This window comes from Gambusia affinis, linkage group LG06, assembly GCF_019740435.1.
Source record: "Gambusia affinis linkage group LG06, SWU_Gaff_1.0, whole genome shotgun sequence".
In the NCBI taxonomy this organism is placed as follows: Eukaryota; Metazoa; Chordata; class Actinopteri; order Cyprinodontiformes; family Poeciliidae; genus Gambusia; species Gambusia affinis.
This window is the reverse complement of record NC_057873.1, coordinates 1474875-1492441: the sequence shown is the minus strand read 5'-3', so window position 1 is coordinate 1492441 and position 17567 is coordinate 1474875. Positions and strand designations below refer to the sequence as shown.

The 17567-nt window shown below is 43.0% G+C and overlaps 2 protein-coding genes and 1 long non-coding RNA gene across 8 annotated transcripts in view; 1 reads left to right on the top strand and 2 right to left on the bottom strand.

Annotated features, from left to right (window-relative positions):
• Positions 1-13707, bottom strand: part of col4a3 (collagen, type IV, alpha 3) — a 29944-nt gene extending 16237 nt beyond the window's left edge. Inside the window, exons 1-25 of the mRNA XM_044119827.1 lie at positions 13415-13707; positions 10348-10404; positions 9068-9157; positions 8908-8952; positions 8219-8263; positions 7992-8054; positions 7259-7312; positions 7158-7184; positions 6995-7069; positions 6548-6610; positions 6404-6439; positions 5695-5742; positions 5543-5617; positions 5420-5464; positions 5280-5342; positions 4724-4768; positions 4045-4098; positions 3930-3971; positions 3593-3674; positions 2924-2959; positions 1538-1702; positions 1328-1411; positions 1154-1249; positions 963-1033; positions 56-244 (exon numbers count right to left, since the gene is read on the bottom strand). Coding sequence (XP_043975762.1) covers positions 56-244; positions 963-1033; positions 1154-1249; positions 1328-1411; positions 1538-1702; positions 2924-2959; positions 3593-3674; positions 3930-3971; positions 4045-4098; positions 4724-4768; positions 5280-5342; positions 5420-5464; positions 5543-5617; positions 5695-5742; positions 6404-6439; positions 6548-6610; positions 6995-7069; positions 7158-7184; positions 7259-7312; positions 7992-8054; positions 8219-8263; positions 8908-8952; positions 9068-9157; positions 10348-10404; positions 13415-13693 — 1929 coding nt within the window. The 5' untranslated portion in view covers positions 13694-13707. The remainder of the gene's footprint in view (positions 1-55; positions 245-962; positions 1034-1153; positions 1250-1327; positions 1412-1537; positions 1703-2923; positions 2960-3592; positions 3675-3929; positions 3972-4044; positions 4099-4723; positions 4769-5279; positions 5343-5419; positions 5465-5542; positions 5618-5694; positions 5743-6403; positions 6440-6547; positions 6611-6994; positions 7070-7157; positions 7185-7258; positions 7313-7991; positions 8055-8218; positions 8264-8907; positions 8953-9067; positions 9158-10347; positions 10405-13414) is intronic.
• A 30-nt stretch (positions 13708-13737) lies between these two features.
• The window catches only part of col4a4 (collagen, type IV, alpha 4), a 34548-nt gene continuing 30718 nt past the window's right edge, over positions 13738-17567 (top strand). For 2 of the 6 annotated variants that reach the window (XM_044119833.1, XM_044119828.1), the window contains exon 1: positions 13740-13980. The gene's annotated coding sequence lies outside the window, so the exon portion shown is untranslated. The other 4 variants (XM_044119834.1, XM_044119829.1, XM_044119831.1 and 1 more) reach the window with 4 other exon arrangements.
• On the bottom strand, positions 15740-16591 carry LOC122832764. Its single transcript, XR_006370869.1, has 3 exons — positions 16333-16591; positions 16166-16237; positions 15740-16079 (listed from the first exon to the last, which is right to left on the bottom strand). It is a non-coding gene; the product is annotated as an uncharacterized LOC122832764 (long non-coding RNA).

Here is a 17567-nt window from a genome sequence, read left to right as displayed (position 1 = left end):
GCTCAGTCCGGTCCAGTCCGGTCCATTCCGGTTCGGTTCCAGCGGCGGGACTCACCGGGTTTCCTTTCTGTCCCGTTTCGCCTTTGGGGCCCGGCGGTCCTGGGAAGCCGGGCTGCCCCGCGTCTCCCCGCTGCCCCTTATCGCCCCGGTCCCCGGCCGCCCCCTTCTGCCCCAGCCAAGGGGTTAACCCCGGCTCGCCTGCGGGCCCCGGGGGGCCCTGGGGGCCCACGGGGCCCCTGGAGCCCTGAGAGGAAACAGGTAGAGACGCTCAAACAGGCTGGAGATTCATTCATCCCACAATAAAATACGACAGGATCAGAGCAAACTGAGAAATATTTTACTGTCCACAAGAATAACATCAAAAAAATCCACAAATAAAGTAAAAATATAAAGTTACAGCATCACCTGAACAACACAAGAATAAAGTTCCCTAAACCGTGAGAACAGTCGTAACAACATGAAAACAGAATAAACTGGTAATAAAACCAGAGAAAATAATGTGGAATAATGTTAATATTACGAGAATAAAATCATAAGACGCGTCATAATATCACCTGAATTAAACTGTAGTACAAGAATAAAGTCAGAAAATTCAAAACATAAAGTTTTAATATTTAACTCATAATAAGATTAAAATACACAAAACAGATAAAAACATGAGAATAATGTCGCAGTAACATGAATAAACTCATAATAATACAAAAAGTTGTGATAATACGAATAATATTACAAAATTATGGTTGTAATCTGACAGTAACGTAAAATAAAATGAGAATAAACTCGTAATATTACAGAAACCAAGTTACATTATGAGAATAAAGTCATAATGAGAACAAAATCTGAATAAAATTCTATTATAAACAGCTTTAATATTACCAGAATAAAATAAAAATGGCTGTAAAACTGTTGTATTAAATGTTATGAAGATAAAACGTAGCGGTAAGCGTCGGATCAGAACTCACCTGTTCTCCAGGTGGGCCTGCGGCTCCTTTGAAGCCTTTATCACCTGCTGGTCCTGGAGGTCCAGCTGCACCTGGAGCCCAGCGGACAGAAGGGTGCGTTTGATTTCTACACCTTGGAGCTTCTCCAGGCGGATAAAAACAGAAAAGCTGCTGCCTGAATAACCAGGTGGAAAGACTGGAATCCTTCTTACCTGGCAACCTGTCCTGACCTGGCGGCCCTGGTGGTCCCGGAGGTCCAGGAGGGCCAGGCTGAAAATCGCAGTCTGTACACACCTCCCCTTTCTGACCTGATGAAACAGGTTCCATTCTATTCACTGAGACACCGACGGCCCGTTTGGGATTTAATAAATCTGAAATCTGCTCACCCTTTTGCCCAACCGCCCCTTTGTCCCCTGGAGGGCCCCGAAAGCCTTTAGAACCGGGAACACCCTGTCCTGTCATCTTCATGTCTGGGGACAAAATTACAAAGTTTAAACTGTTGGGAGGCAGATTTATGTTTCATTACCAATTTTCTTTCTCTGGTTTGAAAACAAAATCGGCCAAAAAACCAAAAACATCGAAGAACATTGGTGTACCTGGTATTCCAGGCTCTCCTGGCTCTCCCTGAAGTCCAAAAGGTCCTGGCACTCCGGTCAATCCTGGCGGTCCGGTAACCACCAGGCCCGGCAGTCCTGGTTCCCCTTTGGGACCTCCTGAGCCAGTTGGACCAGGAGAACCTGGCGGTCCGTTGGAGGCCTCACCTTCAAGGACACACATGTTGAGAGGTTAAAAACCCAGTCATGATCCAAAGCAGCTCTGAGTCTTTAAGGCGACGTTCTGGTCTCTTACTGACGAGTCCAACTTCAAGTCTCCAGAGGAAAGTTGCCCACCGACTCGGGCGTACTTCACTCATGGCGGACTCAAATCGGACCGCCACCGGACTCGTCCGTGTAAAGGTCAGATTTTGTCGTGGGATGTTTGTGACACTAAGCTGATCCAGTTGACGGTCGATGCAGCCAATCGTGGGAACGCGCAGCAGCTAGACGGGTCGAGGCGCCCAGCCGAGTCGAGGCGCCCAGCCGGGCCGGGTCACTCAGTCACGCTCATGTCCATTCAAATCAAATGAAGGAATCTGAGAGTCTCAGGCGGACTGTGTGGCAGCGTTGGCCCACTGTGCACCGATACCAGTCCCCCTCTACTGAGGCCTCTCTCCACCGTCTGGCATCGCTCTACCTGGCAGACGTCCGGTTCGGTTCTAACCAAACCTCCATTGGCAGCATCCTGGTGTAGGGTGGGAGGGACATCATGCAGTTTCCCGTTTGAACCGTTGGTCGCCCAGCTTCTCTGAACTCTCTCTATATTCGTATGTTGCAGGTTGGACCTCGGGGTTCGCCCATGGCGTTATCCATTTCCAGCTACAGTTTCATCTTGGATCGGTGGGACTGCTGGCAGTCGAGGAGGAATCCACCAACCAATCAACAAATTCATCCTTCTGCCAATCAAAGTGCTGATGCCACTGCCCCACCAGGCTGCGTACAGCTTGTACCACCACCAAGGTGGCTCCAGAAAACCTGGAGGAGCCGCACAGGATTTGCAATCGGACTGTGGAGGAACCGGCTAGAGCCACGTCCAAACAGAACCGACTGGAGAAACCCAAGTGGGTCGAGTCTGTGGAGGAAAGTCCAACTCCGGGCCAGTTCTTGGGTTTCGAGAGAAGCAGAATAATGAAATCCTTGGATAGATTTAAGTGTTCCTAACTTTCTTCACCGAGTCATCTGGACTTTAGTTTTTGATCAAACTACAACAAGTCTCAATAAGTCAGTTGGGTTTTCTTACCTTGGAAATCCGAGTTAAATCATAAAAAAGTGAATTTCTACATTCAGTCCAGGCCAAACGGACCAGAAAGGATCCGGTCAGTTAATGAAACATCAGCTCTGAATCATGTTTGGGTCAGTTCAAACAGAAACTCAGTGATTTTGTACCTGACTCGCCCTTCAGTCCTGGGAACCCGATCGGACCTGCGACAGATCAGAGACGTTTCTGTGAGTTAATTCACTGATGCAACCATAACACACAACTCCCATCATTCATTAGAGAACATGCAAGACAAACGGGCAGATAAACGTCTGATCGTCTCCAGCTGCTTTCGGTTTTTCTGTGATTCTTTCCTGCAGGAGGTGAACCGGCTCAGAGCACAACGTTCTCCTCCAGCGGCTCGGTTCTGAAATGTTCAACCCGTCTCTGTCCTAGACAAAGTAAACGAGCTCCAGCTGCCATTAATTCTAACACAGAACTTTCTCCTGGATTAGCCAGGTTCTGGTTCTGGTTCTGCTGGAGGTTTCTTCCTGTTAAAGGGGAGTTTTTCCTCCCCACTGTTGCCCTCTGCTGGTCAGGAGGAGTTAATGCAGCAAGTCAGCAACTCGATGCTCTGCTTTTAAACCAGTTTGATCACCAGCTGAATTTGATTGTATTGTTTAATAACTGGGATGATTTTGGATGTAAATTATTTATATGTTTGGATTGAGGTTAGTTAATTTTATTTCCTAAAATGTATCGATATGAGTAAACAGTGAATTAAATCAGGCTGATTACAGAATTATTTTCCATCCTCTGCCCTTCTGAGTCGTATGAATGAATTAAAATGTAGATACCTTGAATCCCGGGGAACCCGGTGGGTCCAAGGGGCCCGGGGAAACCTCGCCGGCCCTTCACAAATTTGTGATTAAAGATGGTCTAATAAAAACACAAGCAGAGTTTTTAGGTCAGTCCAGCAGCAGAATGTCACTCATTGCCCCCGGGCGGTTCCCGGTTCCCCCCGGGCGGTTCCCCCTGGGCGGTTCCCGGTTCCCCCTGGGCGGTTCCCCCCGGGCGGTTCCCCCCGGGCGGTTCCCCCTGGGCGGTTCCCGGTTCCCCCTGACCCTCTGCTCCTTCAGTCCGACATGACGAACCCAACCTGACAGAAACCTTTCGTCTCAGCTGAACACTCACCTGTCCTGGGGGACCTGGAGGTCCTCGGTCGCCTTTTTCTCCCTAGAGGTTGAAACAACACAGATAATCTGAGCTGGAGAACGGATCTCTGAGCCTGCAGATCTGATGAACTCACCGCGGCGCCGTCGATGCCGGGCGGGCCGATGGAGCCGAAGTCTCCGGGGTCGCCCTGCACACAAAACCAAACTCAGACCGTCGGAATCGGCTGGAAACGTCTAAGATCCGTTGACCCGGTTTTACTGGACCGCAGAACAATTAGCAGCCCATTTGGGTTTTTACAGAGTTCCCAGGAATACCGGGCTGGACCGGAGCCTCACAGAGGTCAGAGTTCACAAGATGAACCCAATAAGGTACAACGTTCCCTCTGGCACAAATCTCTGGAAAGTTTAATTTATTTAAGATCCACATTTAGCTGCAGCGAGTTATTCACACATCACTTCATTATATTACTGAAATAACTGAGAAATTAAATAAAACATCTACAAAACGTGATGGAAGCCGTCTGCAGGTGGCGCTCTCTGTGACACTTCGTTAAAACAAAATGGAAGTGATTCACCAAGATTAAAGTTTAAAACCTAACAAATGTGGAAAAGACACTTTAATGTCTCCATTTGTTCTGATTTGAGCAGCAGGAAATCATCAGGATCCTTTGGTCAGATACAGACTGAGGCAGAAATTTTTAATTGAATGGTGAGAGAGTAAAAGATTCCTTTTGTGACATTTGTTCTGTCATTTATGGTTTAATTTAAAACACAAGAATCAAATTTAGTTAAAATAAAGACTGTAGCATTTACCCGCTGTCCCAGTTCTCCCAGTAATCCCTTCTTCCCTGGTTTTCCCTGCAGCAGAAACAAAAATGCTCAGATTAGCTGCAGGTTGTCTGAGTCACCAGCAGAGGGGGGTAGAGAACATCATGCTCCAGTAAGAGGAGAACTACGTCAACATATTTACTCCAGAAAAAGTGAAAGGTATTTGGTCAAGTACTGAGTAACTGATCAACTTATCATTAATATTTAAAAGTTACCAAAATATAAAGTTAAGTGGAAGTTTTTTAGTTTTAACGACCAAAAGGATTCATAAAAATAACAATTACAAAATAAAATCAGGCAGAAAGAAATTTTTTCAAATAATTTTCTTTCAATAAAAAACTGATGAAACTTTAACACAAACTGCTGGTGAGTCCAAACGGTTAACGTCCGTTTTTCATTCAGTGGGTAGAAAACCCAGAAATTTACTCAAGTAAGAGAAGAAATACTTCAGAAAAAGTTACTGAAGTAACTGTAGCTGATTAAATGTAACTAGTTACTGCCAGATTCTGGTTACCAGTTGTTTTGTGTTTCTGGTTCTCACCAGTGAGCCGGGTTCTCCTCTGTCACCCTTCTCTCCTTTCACCCCCGGGCTCCCTGGCTCCCCCTGCAGGCGGAGGTCAAAACATGAGTCTGATAACCACATCAGCTGAAAACCTTGGGCAAAATTAATGACGGACTCACAGGAAGACCAGGGAAACCTTTCTGCCCCGCTTCGCCCGGCTCGCCCTGAAACAGAACCAGACGGTTTCATGAGACTCGGATGGAGCCGAATAAGACTTGGACTCGGAACGGAAACAGACGCACCTTCAGCTCTTTGGGTGCTTCAACGTAGAGCTTGATGCCCTGCTTCCCGGGGATCCCTGGGGGGCCGCGATCGCCCTGAAAGTCAGTCACATCGCTATTAGCAGGCCATTGCTGCAGCAACCGTTTACAGCAGGTCAGAAACCGACGATCACCTTCCTGCCCTGCGGACCAGGACTCGTCGGACTGGAACCTTCCTGACCCTGAAACAAAACCAGGAAGTTTCAGCCTGAAACCTTCGACTCCAAGTAAGTTAGTTAATCACATCACCATTAATAACCTTTAATAAGCATTAATAACCATTAATAACCTTTAGTAAGCATTAATAACCATTAATAACCTTTAATAAGCAATAATAAGCATTAATAACCTTTAATAACCATCAATAACCTTTAATAACCATCAGTGGAGCTAACTCAGATTAAAGAACCCAGAAAACACAGAAACCATTTCAGCCAGTCGCAATACATCAATTTGATTTCCACTTGGATGATTTATCGTTTTGAATCTTCAGTCGGCTGTTTTGGCCTCAACTAAAGATTTTGTAACAGTTTTGTTAACAGAAACTTTATAATTGACTTTATTTGTTGTTTGTGTTTGTTTGTGTTAAATGTTTACTAGAATTTAAACTTTATAGATCGTTGACAATCTGCTCTTACATTCCATTATCTGAACATAGTCTTTAAACGACAACACTGTCATTAATGACAATAAGTTGAGGGAGAATTTATCGTCCAGCTGACTGACCCAGTATTACAGAACCACAAACGAAGCTGCTGGTTTCAGAGAATCATCGCTGGACAGAAACAGTAAAACCATAAACTCAGCCTGTAACATTCTCACATCAGACTCAAACACACAAACCTTTTCTCCTTCAATTCCTGCAGGTCCTCGTCTTCCCTGGAAAATAAAGACTTCCTGGTCACTTTAAGTGCAATAAAAAACGTACTTTTGTTCTGTAAATGCTGTAAACTACGTAGTTTTCTTTAAATCAAAGTTAAGGCCTACAGGAAGTCCATGGTCTCCGGGCCGACCCGGTGCGCCCGGTTCTCCTCCATCTCCACTTTGGCCCTGAAACAAGAAGCAGTCACCACTCAGCTGTGCAGTTCATTCCTCCTGGACATTTATAGTAAGTTTGCTGGGTAGTAATTTGTTTAATTAGTTTTGGGAGTTTCATGTAGAAATACGTGAACATTGGGAAGTTCTTTATGCTCGTGGGTCACATGGTTTGTTACCAGTTACTTTGCCAGTCGGTCGGTGAGACAATCAGGTAGCCAAACAACAGAACTCCGGTGAAGTTTTGCACGTTTCACCAGAAACCTGCGATGCAACAACTGGCTATTTGAGTTGAATTCACTTTTGCTTTGATCGCCTTGAAGTCTTAAGTTTTTTATTTTGGAGTTTTTGGACAAATAGTCACTACAACAGTAACAACAGCAGCAATAAATGGTTTACCTTTCTGCCGGGTGGCCCTTGTGGTCCCGCTGCTCCTTCGATTTCCTGGCTGAAGGGGATCATGACCGAGTCTCCCTGAAGTCAAGCCGAGTTTGAATCCGTCATTAATGAATGAATTATTGCAGATCAAGCTGAGTATCTGCAGGCTGTGAGTGAGGCTCACCTTCATGCCCTGTGGCCCCGGGGGCCCCTGAAACACACGCACACTGTTAGCGCCAACGCCTGGTTTAATGTGTTTGACTTGAACCAAGTGAGAGGACGTACTCGTGGTCCCGGCGGGCCTGAAGGTCCAGGAACCCCTCGGTATCCGGCCTCCCCCTGGCAGACGACAGCAGGTCTCATTCGGTTAGGGCGCGGCCGCTAACAAGCTAACAGCTAAGTGTTCACTTAGCATTTCAGCGTTTTGCTAACTTCGAAACCTTTGCTGCACTTAGCTTCCACTAAATTAATTTTTGGGGGTGAATTTTAAAATGCTGCTTTGTAATCCTTCAGTTGAATAAACCTTAAAATAATATCTGAGTTGGTAGCTGAAGGGTTTACTTCGCGTCGCGACGTGATTGGTCGACTCAGTGACGGGACGCTACATACAGCATTCTGCATCTGTAGTCTTCCACTGTGTTCAGCTTTAGCATTAGCTTCTGGTAAACATCTAGTTGGCTTAGCTGAAGTAAAGCTTATGATTGAGGGCTAGCACAATAACTGTTTGGTTAGCGGTGCCCCCTGCTGGGTTATGATGGTTATGGGTTATGGTTATTTCTGCATGTGGATCAGAAATCTTTGTCACAGAGTCAAAGAAACAGAATTGATGGATCCAAAACATTCCAGATTAATTAGATTCAAATACAAATATGGTCTGTAAACACAAACCCAGCTACATACGACTGTGGCGTACTTCAGGGTGAAAATGTCTAAAATGACTTTTTGTATGGATTTAATGTAAATAAGCTGCATTGGGTCAAACTGGACAGAATCAGGTCTGAAATAAATCCATCTGTACTTTTGTCCCGTTGCATCCTGGGAGTCCGGGTCGACCCATTGGCCCTTCGTGTCCAGGAAGCCCCTGAAAAATAAAAACTGAATCATTATCTCAGCAACAGAGCAGGAAATGTATTTGATCAAAAACAAGACAGTGGCTTTATTTTAAATCATCGCCTTCAAATGTTTAGCAAATCCTTCAGATCAATTGTTTTAGAAGTTATGATGGTTTTGTTTCTTAAGACTTACTGGGAGACCTGGAGGTCCTGGAAAACCTGGAGTTCCAGGAGGTCCCTGGAAACAAAGAACCAGAATATTAACTGGAGGATTAGAGTCACTGTGGATTCATGTAAATTTCCATCAAAAAAACTCTAATTTTTTTAGATTAATCTCAGAAATAAAAAATAAAAAAACATGAGAGACTTTCTGAGCTCAAAGTTGAAAATTTTTGAGTTTTGAATCTCAGAAACGTCCAGGTTTTTTCTAGAAAGTTTCTGAGACTAATCTCAAAGTTTCTGAGGTTTTTGGCAGTAATTTATTCCTTTTTTTTATTATTTTTAGTTTTAGTTTTAGTTATCTACGACGGCCTCAATTCGCCATCGCAGAAACATAGAGATTCCAGTTCGATTCCAGAGGTTCAGTTTGGTTCTGAAACATGTTTCCAGTAAAAAAACAATCCATATACCATTCACCAGAGACAAAACAATACATAAAATAATGTCCCACAAGCTTCAGTTAATCAGATTTGATCTACATACATGACATGTTCAGGACTGAGAACCAACAGTGTGAACAGAAAACAGAAGTTATTAACAGAAATCCATCTGTCTTTGACCTTGAACCATCTGCTCAATCTGAAGATGCGTCCTTAAAAAGAATCTGATGATTTCAGGAATGTTTGGCCTCAGCTTCATCATCATCATCATCATCAGTCTTACCCGAGAGCCCTTAATTCCTCGACCGCCTGCGTTTCCCGGGTTACCCTGAGCAAAAGAAAGAGCAGATTAGATCATCCATCCATCAGAAACAACAGGAACAATTTGGACTATTTCTTTAAATAGCTGCATAATAACAATAATAATTATAAAAGAATTTTACCTTTTCTCCTGCTGACCCCAGGTGACCTTCTCTTCCAGGAAATCCCATCACTCCAGGAAGTCCAGGGTCTCCTGGGTATCCTGCTTCTCCCTGACGACATAAAAACAGGTGAAGTTCTCCTCCTGTCCACCGAGGGGCAGCAGCGCTCCTGAACTCAGTCAGTGAGCTTTTCCTCCGCACTGCAGCCAAACAGATGGACGTTTCATGTTCAGCCAACAGGAACCAGGCCGTCCAGCCGACACCTGAGACCACCCAGGTGTCGACGGCTGGACCAATCAGGCGGCAGCATCGACAAACCGCTGCACACCTCACTTTTATTCTGTTGATCTTTTTACAGGCGAGATGAATAGAAAGGAAGTATGATAAGATGAGAGCGAACTGCCAATACATGCAGAAAATGACTGAATGTGGTGATAAAAACACATTCAGCCCGTTTCCATGCATCACATGTTGACCCCGTCTGACCCCGGTGGGCCTGGAGGTCGCCCCACGGCGGCACGGCAGCGCCCTCACAGACACAACAGCAGCAGATTAACATCGTTTTGCTCTCTGTGTTTGAGGCTGAGCTCATTTATCAGACCTGAGATCTGATCTGACGTCTGGTTCCAGACGACTATCTGTCCATCTGCCCACAGCATCACCGCCGCTGCCTTACCAAGACACTGTTTGGGAAATGTTTGTTCAGCAACAGATTCTGGTCCGATTAATCGGCTGAGAGCAGCAGAACATTCCCTCAGGAACATTCGGACTAAACTCAATTCTCTACCGTTCTTTATTGTCCAGAGATGTGGAGCTTTATTTGAAGCTGCTGTTTGTAACTTTTATAAAATGTGTTTTTTGCTGAAGCTCTCACCGTGTTGTGATGGTTTAATATTAGACAGTTTTCTCCCAACACTGCAGAAACACACGACTCAGTCAGAAACAACCAATCAGAGCCGGGGGGGAGGGTCTTAGTGCTGTCAATCACACTCGTGTATAAGCTCTTCACACCCTCGCCTCACTTTCTGCTACGCTACAGTCGGCTAGTTAGCATCATCACTGCTCTGACAAACCCAGAAAGTATCTGATGACTTCACTGTTCACCGTTTTATTCCCCTTAATTAGAAACTTTCTGTCTTAATGCTCAAAATATCGAAGCACGTTTTGTAAATGTTTTAAAAAACGGACGTTCCTCTGGACTGTTTTTGTAAATATACAATAGTTGTGAGTCGGTTTGCTGTGATTTCATGTTAGAGGTGAACGAGGTTCTAACCGAGCTGGTAAAGAGGAGATCTGCTCACCTTTTGACCTTTGACCCCGTCGCAGTGACAGCGGGACTTCCCGGTGCAGTGACAGACCTGAGGAGACAAAAACAGTCAAACTCCATGTTGGAACAGATGAAACTAAAGTTGATGTAAGCAGAAGTTTCAGCTTCACGTTGCTTCATTTCCAGCTGAGCAACAGAAAAACGTTCCGAATAAAACAGAACAGAAAATCAACACATTATTATAGATTTCAAGATTTGAAAAAGTTTAAAAAACCTTTCATGGTCACCAATAAAAGTGATTTGAATAAAACCAGCTGCTCAAATAAATAAAGGAATAAAAATCTAATAAAAACATGGAAAGACGAGCATCTAAAATAAATACAAAGAATAAATGAATGAAAACAATAAAAACAAGAGGATAATAAAAATAAACAGAAAAACTTAAAGGCAAAAAAGATGAGCAGTTTAATAAATAAAAAACAATCTAAAAATACTAAATTAAAAACAGGAAAGATGAGCAGCTGAAATATAGAAATAAATAACAATAAAAAAGAAATAATGCGTTTTGGACCAGGTCAGAGGTCAGAGGTCAGAGGTCAGGTCTGGTGTAATCATCACGTTGTGGAAACAAAAATCTCCAAGCTTTGATTTCATTCAGGCGTTTAGGAGAAAATGTCTCGTTTTCCAGAGGAACGTAAAGGAGACGTGATGATCCCTGCGGCGCCCGGCGGCGCCCGGCGGCGCCCCAAACCCGAACCCTGCTGAAACATCGATGCTGAAACGTCGATGCTGAAACATCGGCTGTCATGGTGGCAGCTGCATTCAGCAGCCTTCTCACGACAGCGGCGGCCCCGGGGCCCGGCGTGGGGGCCAAACCCAAACAACGTCTGTATCCAGCAGGTGAAACTCTTCCTGCGATAACCATGGCGACAGACGGATCCCGCTCTAATCGGCTCATCTGCTCCCTGCAGTGTTTGCAGCAACGCGCCCAGCAACCCGGATAAAAACTCATGACGATGCATTTTTTCCTCAGATTCTCGCCGTCGTGATTTTTATGAGGATTCATCAACTTTAGATTAATAAAAACGTTTCATTTTGGGTAAAAACCTAAAGTTATACACAGGAAGTTACTGTCATCCCTTCACATCCTTAAAAGTAAAGTTTAAGAAATTTGCAAATAATTTTCTCTTTTTTACCTTTAATGGTTTTTTTCTTTGTTATTGTTAATTACTCAGTTTTTCCATTTCTTTTTTCCGTTAAATTTTATTTTGTCTCCATTTTTAAAAACGATTTTAACTTTAATGTGTAGAATTATTTGTTTTAAAATTGTTTCTACTTTAGTTTGCAGTGAAGGTTGGAGTCGTTTTCAGGGAGTTGTGAGTGAAACGAGACGTGATGAAGGCCTGGTGACGAAGACGAAGCACCGTCAGCTCACTGATCGACCCGCTTCAAAGCAGTGGAACAACCGGAAGCTCTGGGCGTGAGTGAGTGTGTGTGTGTGTGTGCGTGTGTGTGTGTATGTATGCGTGCGTGTGTGTATGTATGCGTGCGTGTGTGTATGTGCACGCGCTCTTATAACAGCAGATCAGGACAAAGGGCTGACCCAGAAACAGATTAACTAAACCAACACAGACCTGTCTGAGTTCAGAACCAGACGGACTTAAAGTCTGATCTTCTCTCTTCAGCTGAAAGGACTGAACCAGTTCCAGTGTTAAACCACCAGTTCCAGTGTTAAACCACCAGTTCCAGTGTTGAACCAGTTCCAGTGTAAAACCAGTTCCAGTGTAAAACCAGTTCCAGTGTAAAACCAGTTCCAGTGTTGAACCAGTTCCAGTGTTGAACCAGTTCCAGTGTTGAACCAGTTCCAGTGTTAAACCACCAGTTCCAGTGTAAAACCAGTTCCAGTGTAAAACCAGTTCCAGTGTTGAACCAGTTCCAGTGTTGAACCAGTTCCAGTGTTGAACCAGTTCCAGTGTAAAACCAGTTCCAGTGTTGAACCAGTTCCAGTGTTGAACCAGTTCCAGTGTTAAACCAGTTCCGCTGCCAATCCAGTTGCAGAGCTACATAATTTCTATTTCCATGCCAGTTTCAGTTCCTGTTCAGTTTTCTCTGTCTTCCAGCCCGAAGCAGCAGTTAGCTTAGCGACTTTAGCTCTTACATGAACCAACTGTATATTTTGTTCAACACAGAATAAAATAGTAAAAACTATTTTGGACAAAAATTCCCTGACAGAAATTATCAGAAAATATTTCTAGATTTATTATAAATTATCACAAAATATCAGGAAACATCTAAAAATATCCAGAAATATTACGCAGTTATACTTGCCTCGCATTTGGCGAAGGATCGTCCTGAACGCTTCCGGTGCCTTAACCAATCAAAACGCTTCAAAGAATACATTGTGACAGACAACCAATCAGTGACGACCTCTTAAGCATCACTGACAAAAAAAATGGACGTGCAGATAGTTAAATTAATTTTTTTTTAATTATTGTTTAATAATTATTTTTAAAAACAGCAACAAATCTGCAAAATTAGAGAAGCAGGATGATTAAAAATATTTTACGATTTTTATTGGATAATATTAAATTAATCAGTAAGGCCCAAACTGTTAACCGACACTTTCTACTATTACTGTTAGTTTCATTATTAATGTAATTACTTTGTAATCATTTTAACTATTTGATATTATTGTCAATATAATATTTTCATTTTATATTTTTTACTTAAACTATTTTTTATTATTGTGAATTTATTATTTTCATTAATAATATTAATATTTTTAATTTAACTAGTCTTATAATATTTAATCGTTTTAATTTACAATAATCATCAGACCCAAACACACACTCACCTGTTACAGTGTAAATGTTTATTATTACCCTAAAATAGAAAGTTATTGTCTAAATAAAACCTGAGCGTTTTAAGAAAACCTGATCATCTCTCACTGACAGACGGATAAGCAACCAATAGATAATGAAGTAATAACGGATCAATAAGTTGGTCTAATTAACATCCAGTGTGAGAAGCAGCACAACCAGAACCTGGACTGGTGTCCCACCATCAAGGTGAGCTCCCAGCTGGGAAACCAGTTTGCTCACCAGTTTGCCGTCGGCCAGCAGCAGCAGCGCGCCGAGGCCCAGCAGGCGGACCAGCAGGCGGGGGATCCTCCGCCTCACAGCCGCCGGAGACGCCATCCAGGTGGGCAGAGAGCAGCGCACCTCCCGGCTCGGAGCACCGGCTTGGGTCGGTTCTCCTCTCAGAGATCCTGTGAGGATTGGGAAAGTGAAACCCCAGCAGCAGTGGAGGGAAGCCCCACTCCACACCTCCCACTGCGCCCCCACCTCACCTCCACCCTGCCGGTTAAAGACTGGCTCCATCTCAGACCGGACAGTTATTATAGGCTGAGAACAGGTCAGTCCGTTTTATGGAGGGTCCTTCATATTTTTGCTTTGAATATTCGCGTTTTTTGGTCAAAAGATTTCAAACTTTCACATTTTGTTGCTGCGTGATGACACTGCGTGGATTTTACTGAGGAATGAACGGAAGCAGCTCGCTGTTTGGAGCCGCGCAGCTGCGCCTAATGTCGGACAAAACTCCCGCTTTCACTTCCCCCGCCTGAGGAATGAAAAGTGCGTGAAGCTGCGGACTGAGCGTCTCCCCGCAGGTAAGGAACTCACCTGAGCTGCGGTCAGTGTGCGGTGATGAGGCTCAATGAGCTCTGGAGCTAATTAGTGGCTGATTGGAGTGGAATCACGCCGTGACGTCGGAGGTTTTATTAATGAGCCGCTGATGAAGTTGGAAAAGTTTCAGATGAGTATGAATAAGAAAAAAGTCATTTCTGTGAACATGTGAGTAAAAGTTCAAAGTTTCAGGGTGAAATTTGTAAACTTTGATCCCTTAAATCCGCTGAAAACTCAGTAATGATGACTCAGCTTTAATGGGATCAGCTGAGTCAACATGTGGAGAAACATGAAAGCTGTCAGAGCAGCAGGTTCTCACCTGGTCGGGTGAGAACCCACCGTTCTGTGGACTTTGGCTGCTTTCTCACTCAGGTCCAGAACATTTCACACGGATCTTTATTTAACTGTTGGACTGGATCTTTGCGGGATTCCCCGTTTCCTGAAGTCATAATGTTCTCTCCTCCACACATTTTTAAGAAAGTACAAAGTTTTCTGACATACAAAAAATATCAGGTGGCTCCTTAAAAGAAAAATCTGAGTTAAATACCAACTTTTTGCTTTTCTAAGGTAAAGACCATTTTTTTGCTAAGATTCTGTCCTTTAATCAGGGGGTTGCTGGTTCAAGCTCCGCTCCGTCTCCATCTTAGTGTCGTTGCTAGCTAAGCTAGGCTAGTGGCATCAACTAAAGCTACATTCACACTGCAGCCGGAAGTGACCCAAAAATGATTTTGTTTTTCCTTAATGCGGCCTGTATCTGATGTTTTCATGACAGTCTGAACAGCATAGATCGGATTTTTTTCGAACGGACCCAGGCCGCTTGGAGATGAGCTTCTTCTTCTTCTCTTCTTGGTTTTACTGGCGGTTGGCAACAAACATTACCGCCACCTACTGGTATGGAGTGTGGACCACATGACATAAAATAAATATGTGGTTCTAAATCAGGTCGCTGTCATCCGACCTGGACGTCATTGATATTCGCCGAACGTCACTATTCCGCGACCTGATACGCGCGAGCGGGAAGGAAAACAACCTCCACGGCTACAATAATGAGGATTACGTTGTTAATGTGCTGGTTCCGGTCGGGCAGCAACTTTAAAATCGTAAGATACAGTTAGCATTCATGCTTACTTCCGCAGATACTGAGCACTTCTTATGAGGTTTGGCGAAAAAACATTGACCACGCTCGCTAGTTACTGCGCCCTCTCCTGCGCATGCGTGGCACTTTCAGGTCTTTTTTTTTTTTTTTTTTTTTTTTCCACTTTCAGGTCCTATAGAGTTCACCGTGCTGCAGATCACTGACAAGTTTTTTATTTTATTTTATTTTTTTCTTTATTGATAACAAAGGGGTTTAAAAACAAGCAAAATTAACAACACAAATGAGTAATAAAACAGACAAGACAGTAATGCCAGGGTGTTATATATCAAGCACAAACAAATCGAAAAGCAAATAAATAAATAAAAAATTAACTCAGAAAGATATTAAAGTAAGAGCACATATCCACTGTCTTAATGGTTTTTCTATTTTTTCAGATCACTTACAAGTACACCTCGCTGCAGCACTGCATCACTGTCACTCTCATACCTTATTTGGAAATGGGACTATTGCACTCCGGAAGTGAAGGGGGGGCTATTTCCTATATTATCTGCGGTCTCCCGTTTTTATTTTATGTTGAAATCTGTGATATATCTTCACCTTTAGGAAGGATTTTCACTCTCAGCATCTATTTAAACTTCTCTCTCTTATTTACTTCAGCTCAGCTCACAGTTTTTAACTAATTCTGTAGCTTTCTGTTTACTTCTAAATCTAAATCGCATCTTTTCGGGCCTGATACTGCCTCTAGTGGCGTGGGGGTGATAACAGAACTAATATAATTAGAGAGAGCTAAATCTTTAATTTGGAGCTAAAATCTTTGGTGCTGTGGATAAAAGCGGACAGGTGTTGGATGGCTGCCGGTGGAGAAACGCCACCATCAGATGTCTCCAGATGCTGGATCTCGACTCGATTTGATAAAAATCACCAACAGAACCAGATTGTCATCTCCTGCTCTCTGCATGGAGGAAACCAGCTCCTCACACGGTTCGCCTGAAATGCAGAGACAGAGAGACGAACAATAACAGAAGGCCAAGATCCTGAAACAATATTTTATTTCAGCTTAATATTTTTATTACCAACATGTTCAGGTGTCGGCATCAAACTCTCAAAGATCTTCGGAATCCCAGGAATCGGTTTTATTATAACAGCTGTAAAATATGAAAGGTAATTTTTTATTACAGGAAGTAAAACATAAAGAAATACAAACTTTTTATGGAATAATTGGAGCAAATCCCTAAAATACCTGCTGCAGGAAGTTCAGGTTCTGAAGCCTGGGTCAGGTAGAACCGAACCGTCTCCGGTAGAACCGTCTCAGGTGGAACCGAACCGTCTCCGGTAGAACCGTCTCAGGTGGAACCGAACCGTCTCCGGTAGAACCGAACCGTCTCAGGTAGAACCGAACCGTCTCAGGTAGAACCGTCTCCGGTAGAACCGAACCGCCTCAGGTGGAACCGTCTCTGTTGTTCTGCTCTGTACCGACAGCACAAGCGGTTACTGGATCACCCGACAGTTGGAGCAGTGAATGACCTGTTCATACCTGAAGAACTGCAAAGAAAACATCTGGAAGCTAATGTTAGCTTAGCATTTCTACAAACTGCTCCTCCCACGAAGATCCTCTATACAGAGAGAGATGAGTGTTAGTGAGAACATTTTGTAGTTGTTGTTTTTTTTTTTTTTTTGAGTCAGACGGTCAGGACGTTGCAGCATCTTTGTAAAATATTTAGTTTAGTTGAGGTTGGTACCTAAATGCTTAGTTAGCAAGATAAATGTTTATTTTACAAACAAAATATTTATTTTAAAACTAAATATTTGGTCTGGATTGAAATATTAGCTTGCTAACTAAATATAGAACTTATTACTTAAATATTTATTGGCAAACTAAATATCTAGCTTGTCAACCAAACATTGAACTTACTGCCTAAATATTTGGATTGTAGCAAATTAAGTAGCTTGTTAAATAAACATTTTTAATCCAAATAGTTAAAGTACAAAGTATTTAGTTTCTAAACATTTAGTCACATTTTCACCATCATATTCATTTATTAATGAATAATAACAACCTCCTCAGTTGATCTTATTCAATATTATAAGATTGAAAAATCTTATAGTCTTACTTAATAAATAAATAGAATTTATTTATTGAATAAATACATTTATTGAATTCATTTATTCATGGGTAAAATGGTGAAAGTCTGACTTTGTTAATTATCCCCCATTTTTTTCTCATACTCCAAAACTGTGTTGATACTTTTTGACTGTGTAACTATGGAAACGGGTCAGGAAGTTGGTCCAAAGACTTGTTCAGGTTCTGGTTCTGCTCAGGTCCGATTCCTCTCAGTCACAGGAGATTCAGATGTTCTGGATCGTTTCTGGGATTTACCTGTGAAATGTGAACTATAACCGACTGTTACAACTTTAATTTATTTCTGCTGAGATATAAAAAAAAATATTAAAATGAGGAAAAATCCAGGTTCTAAT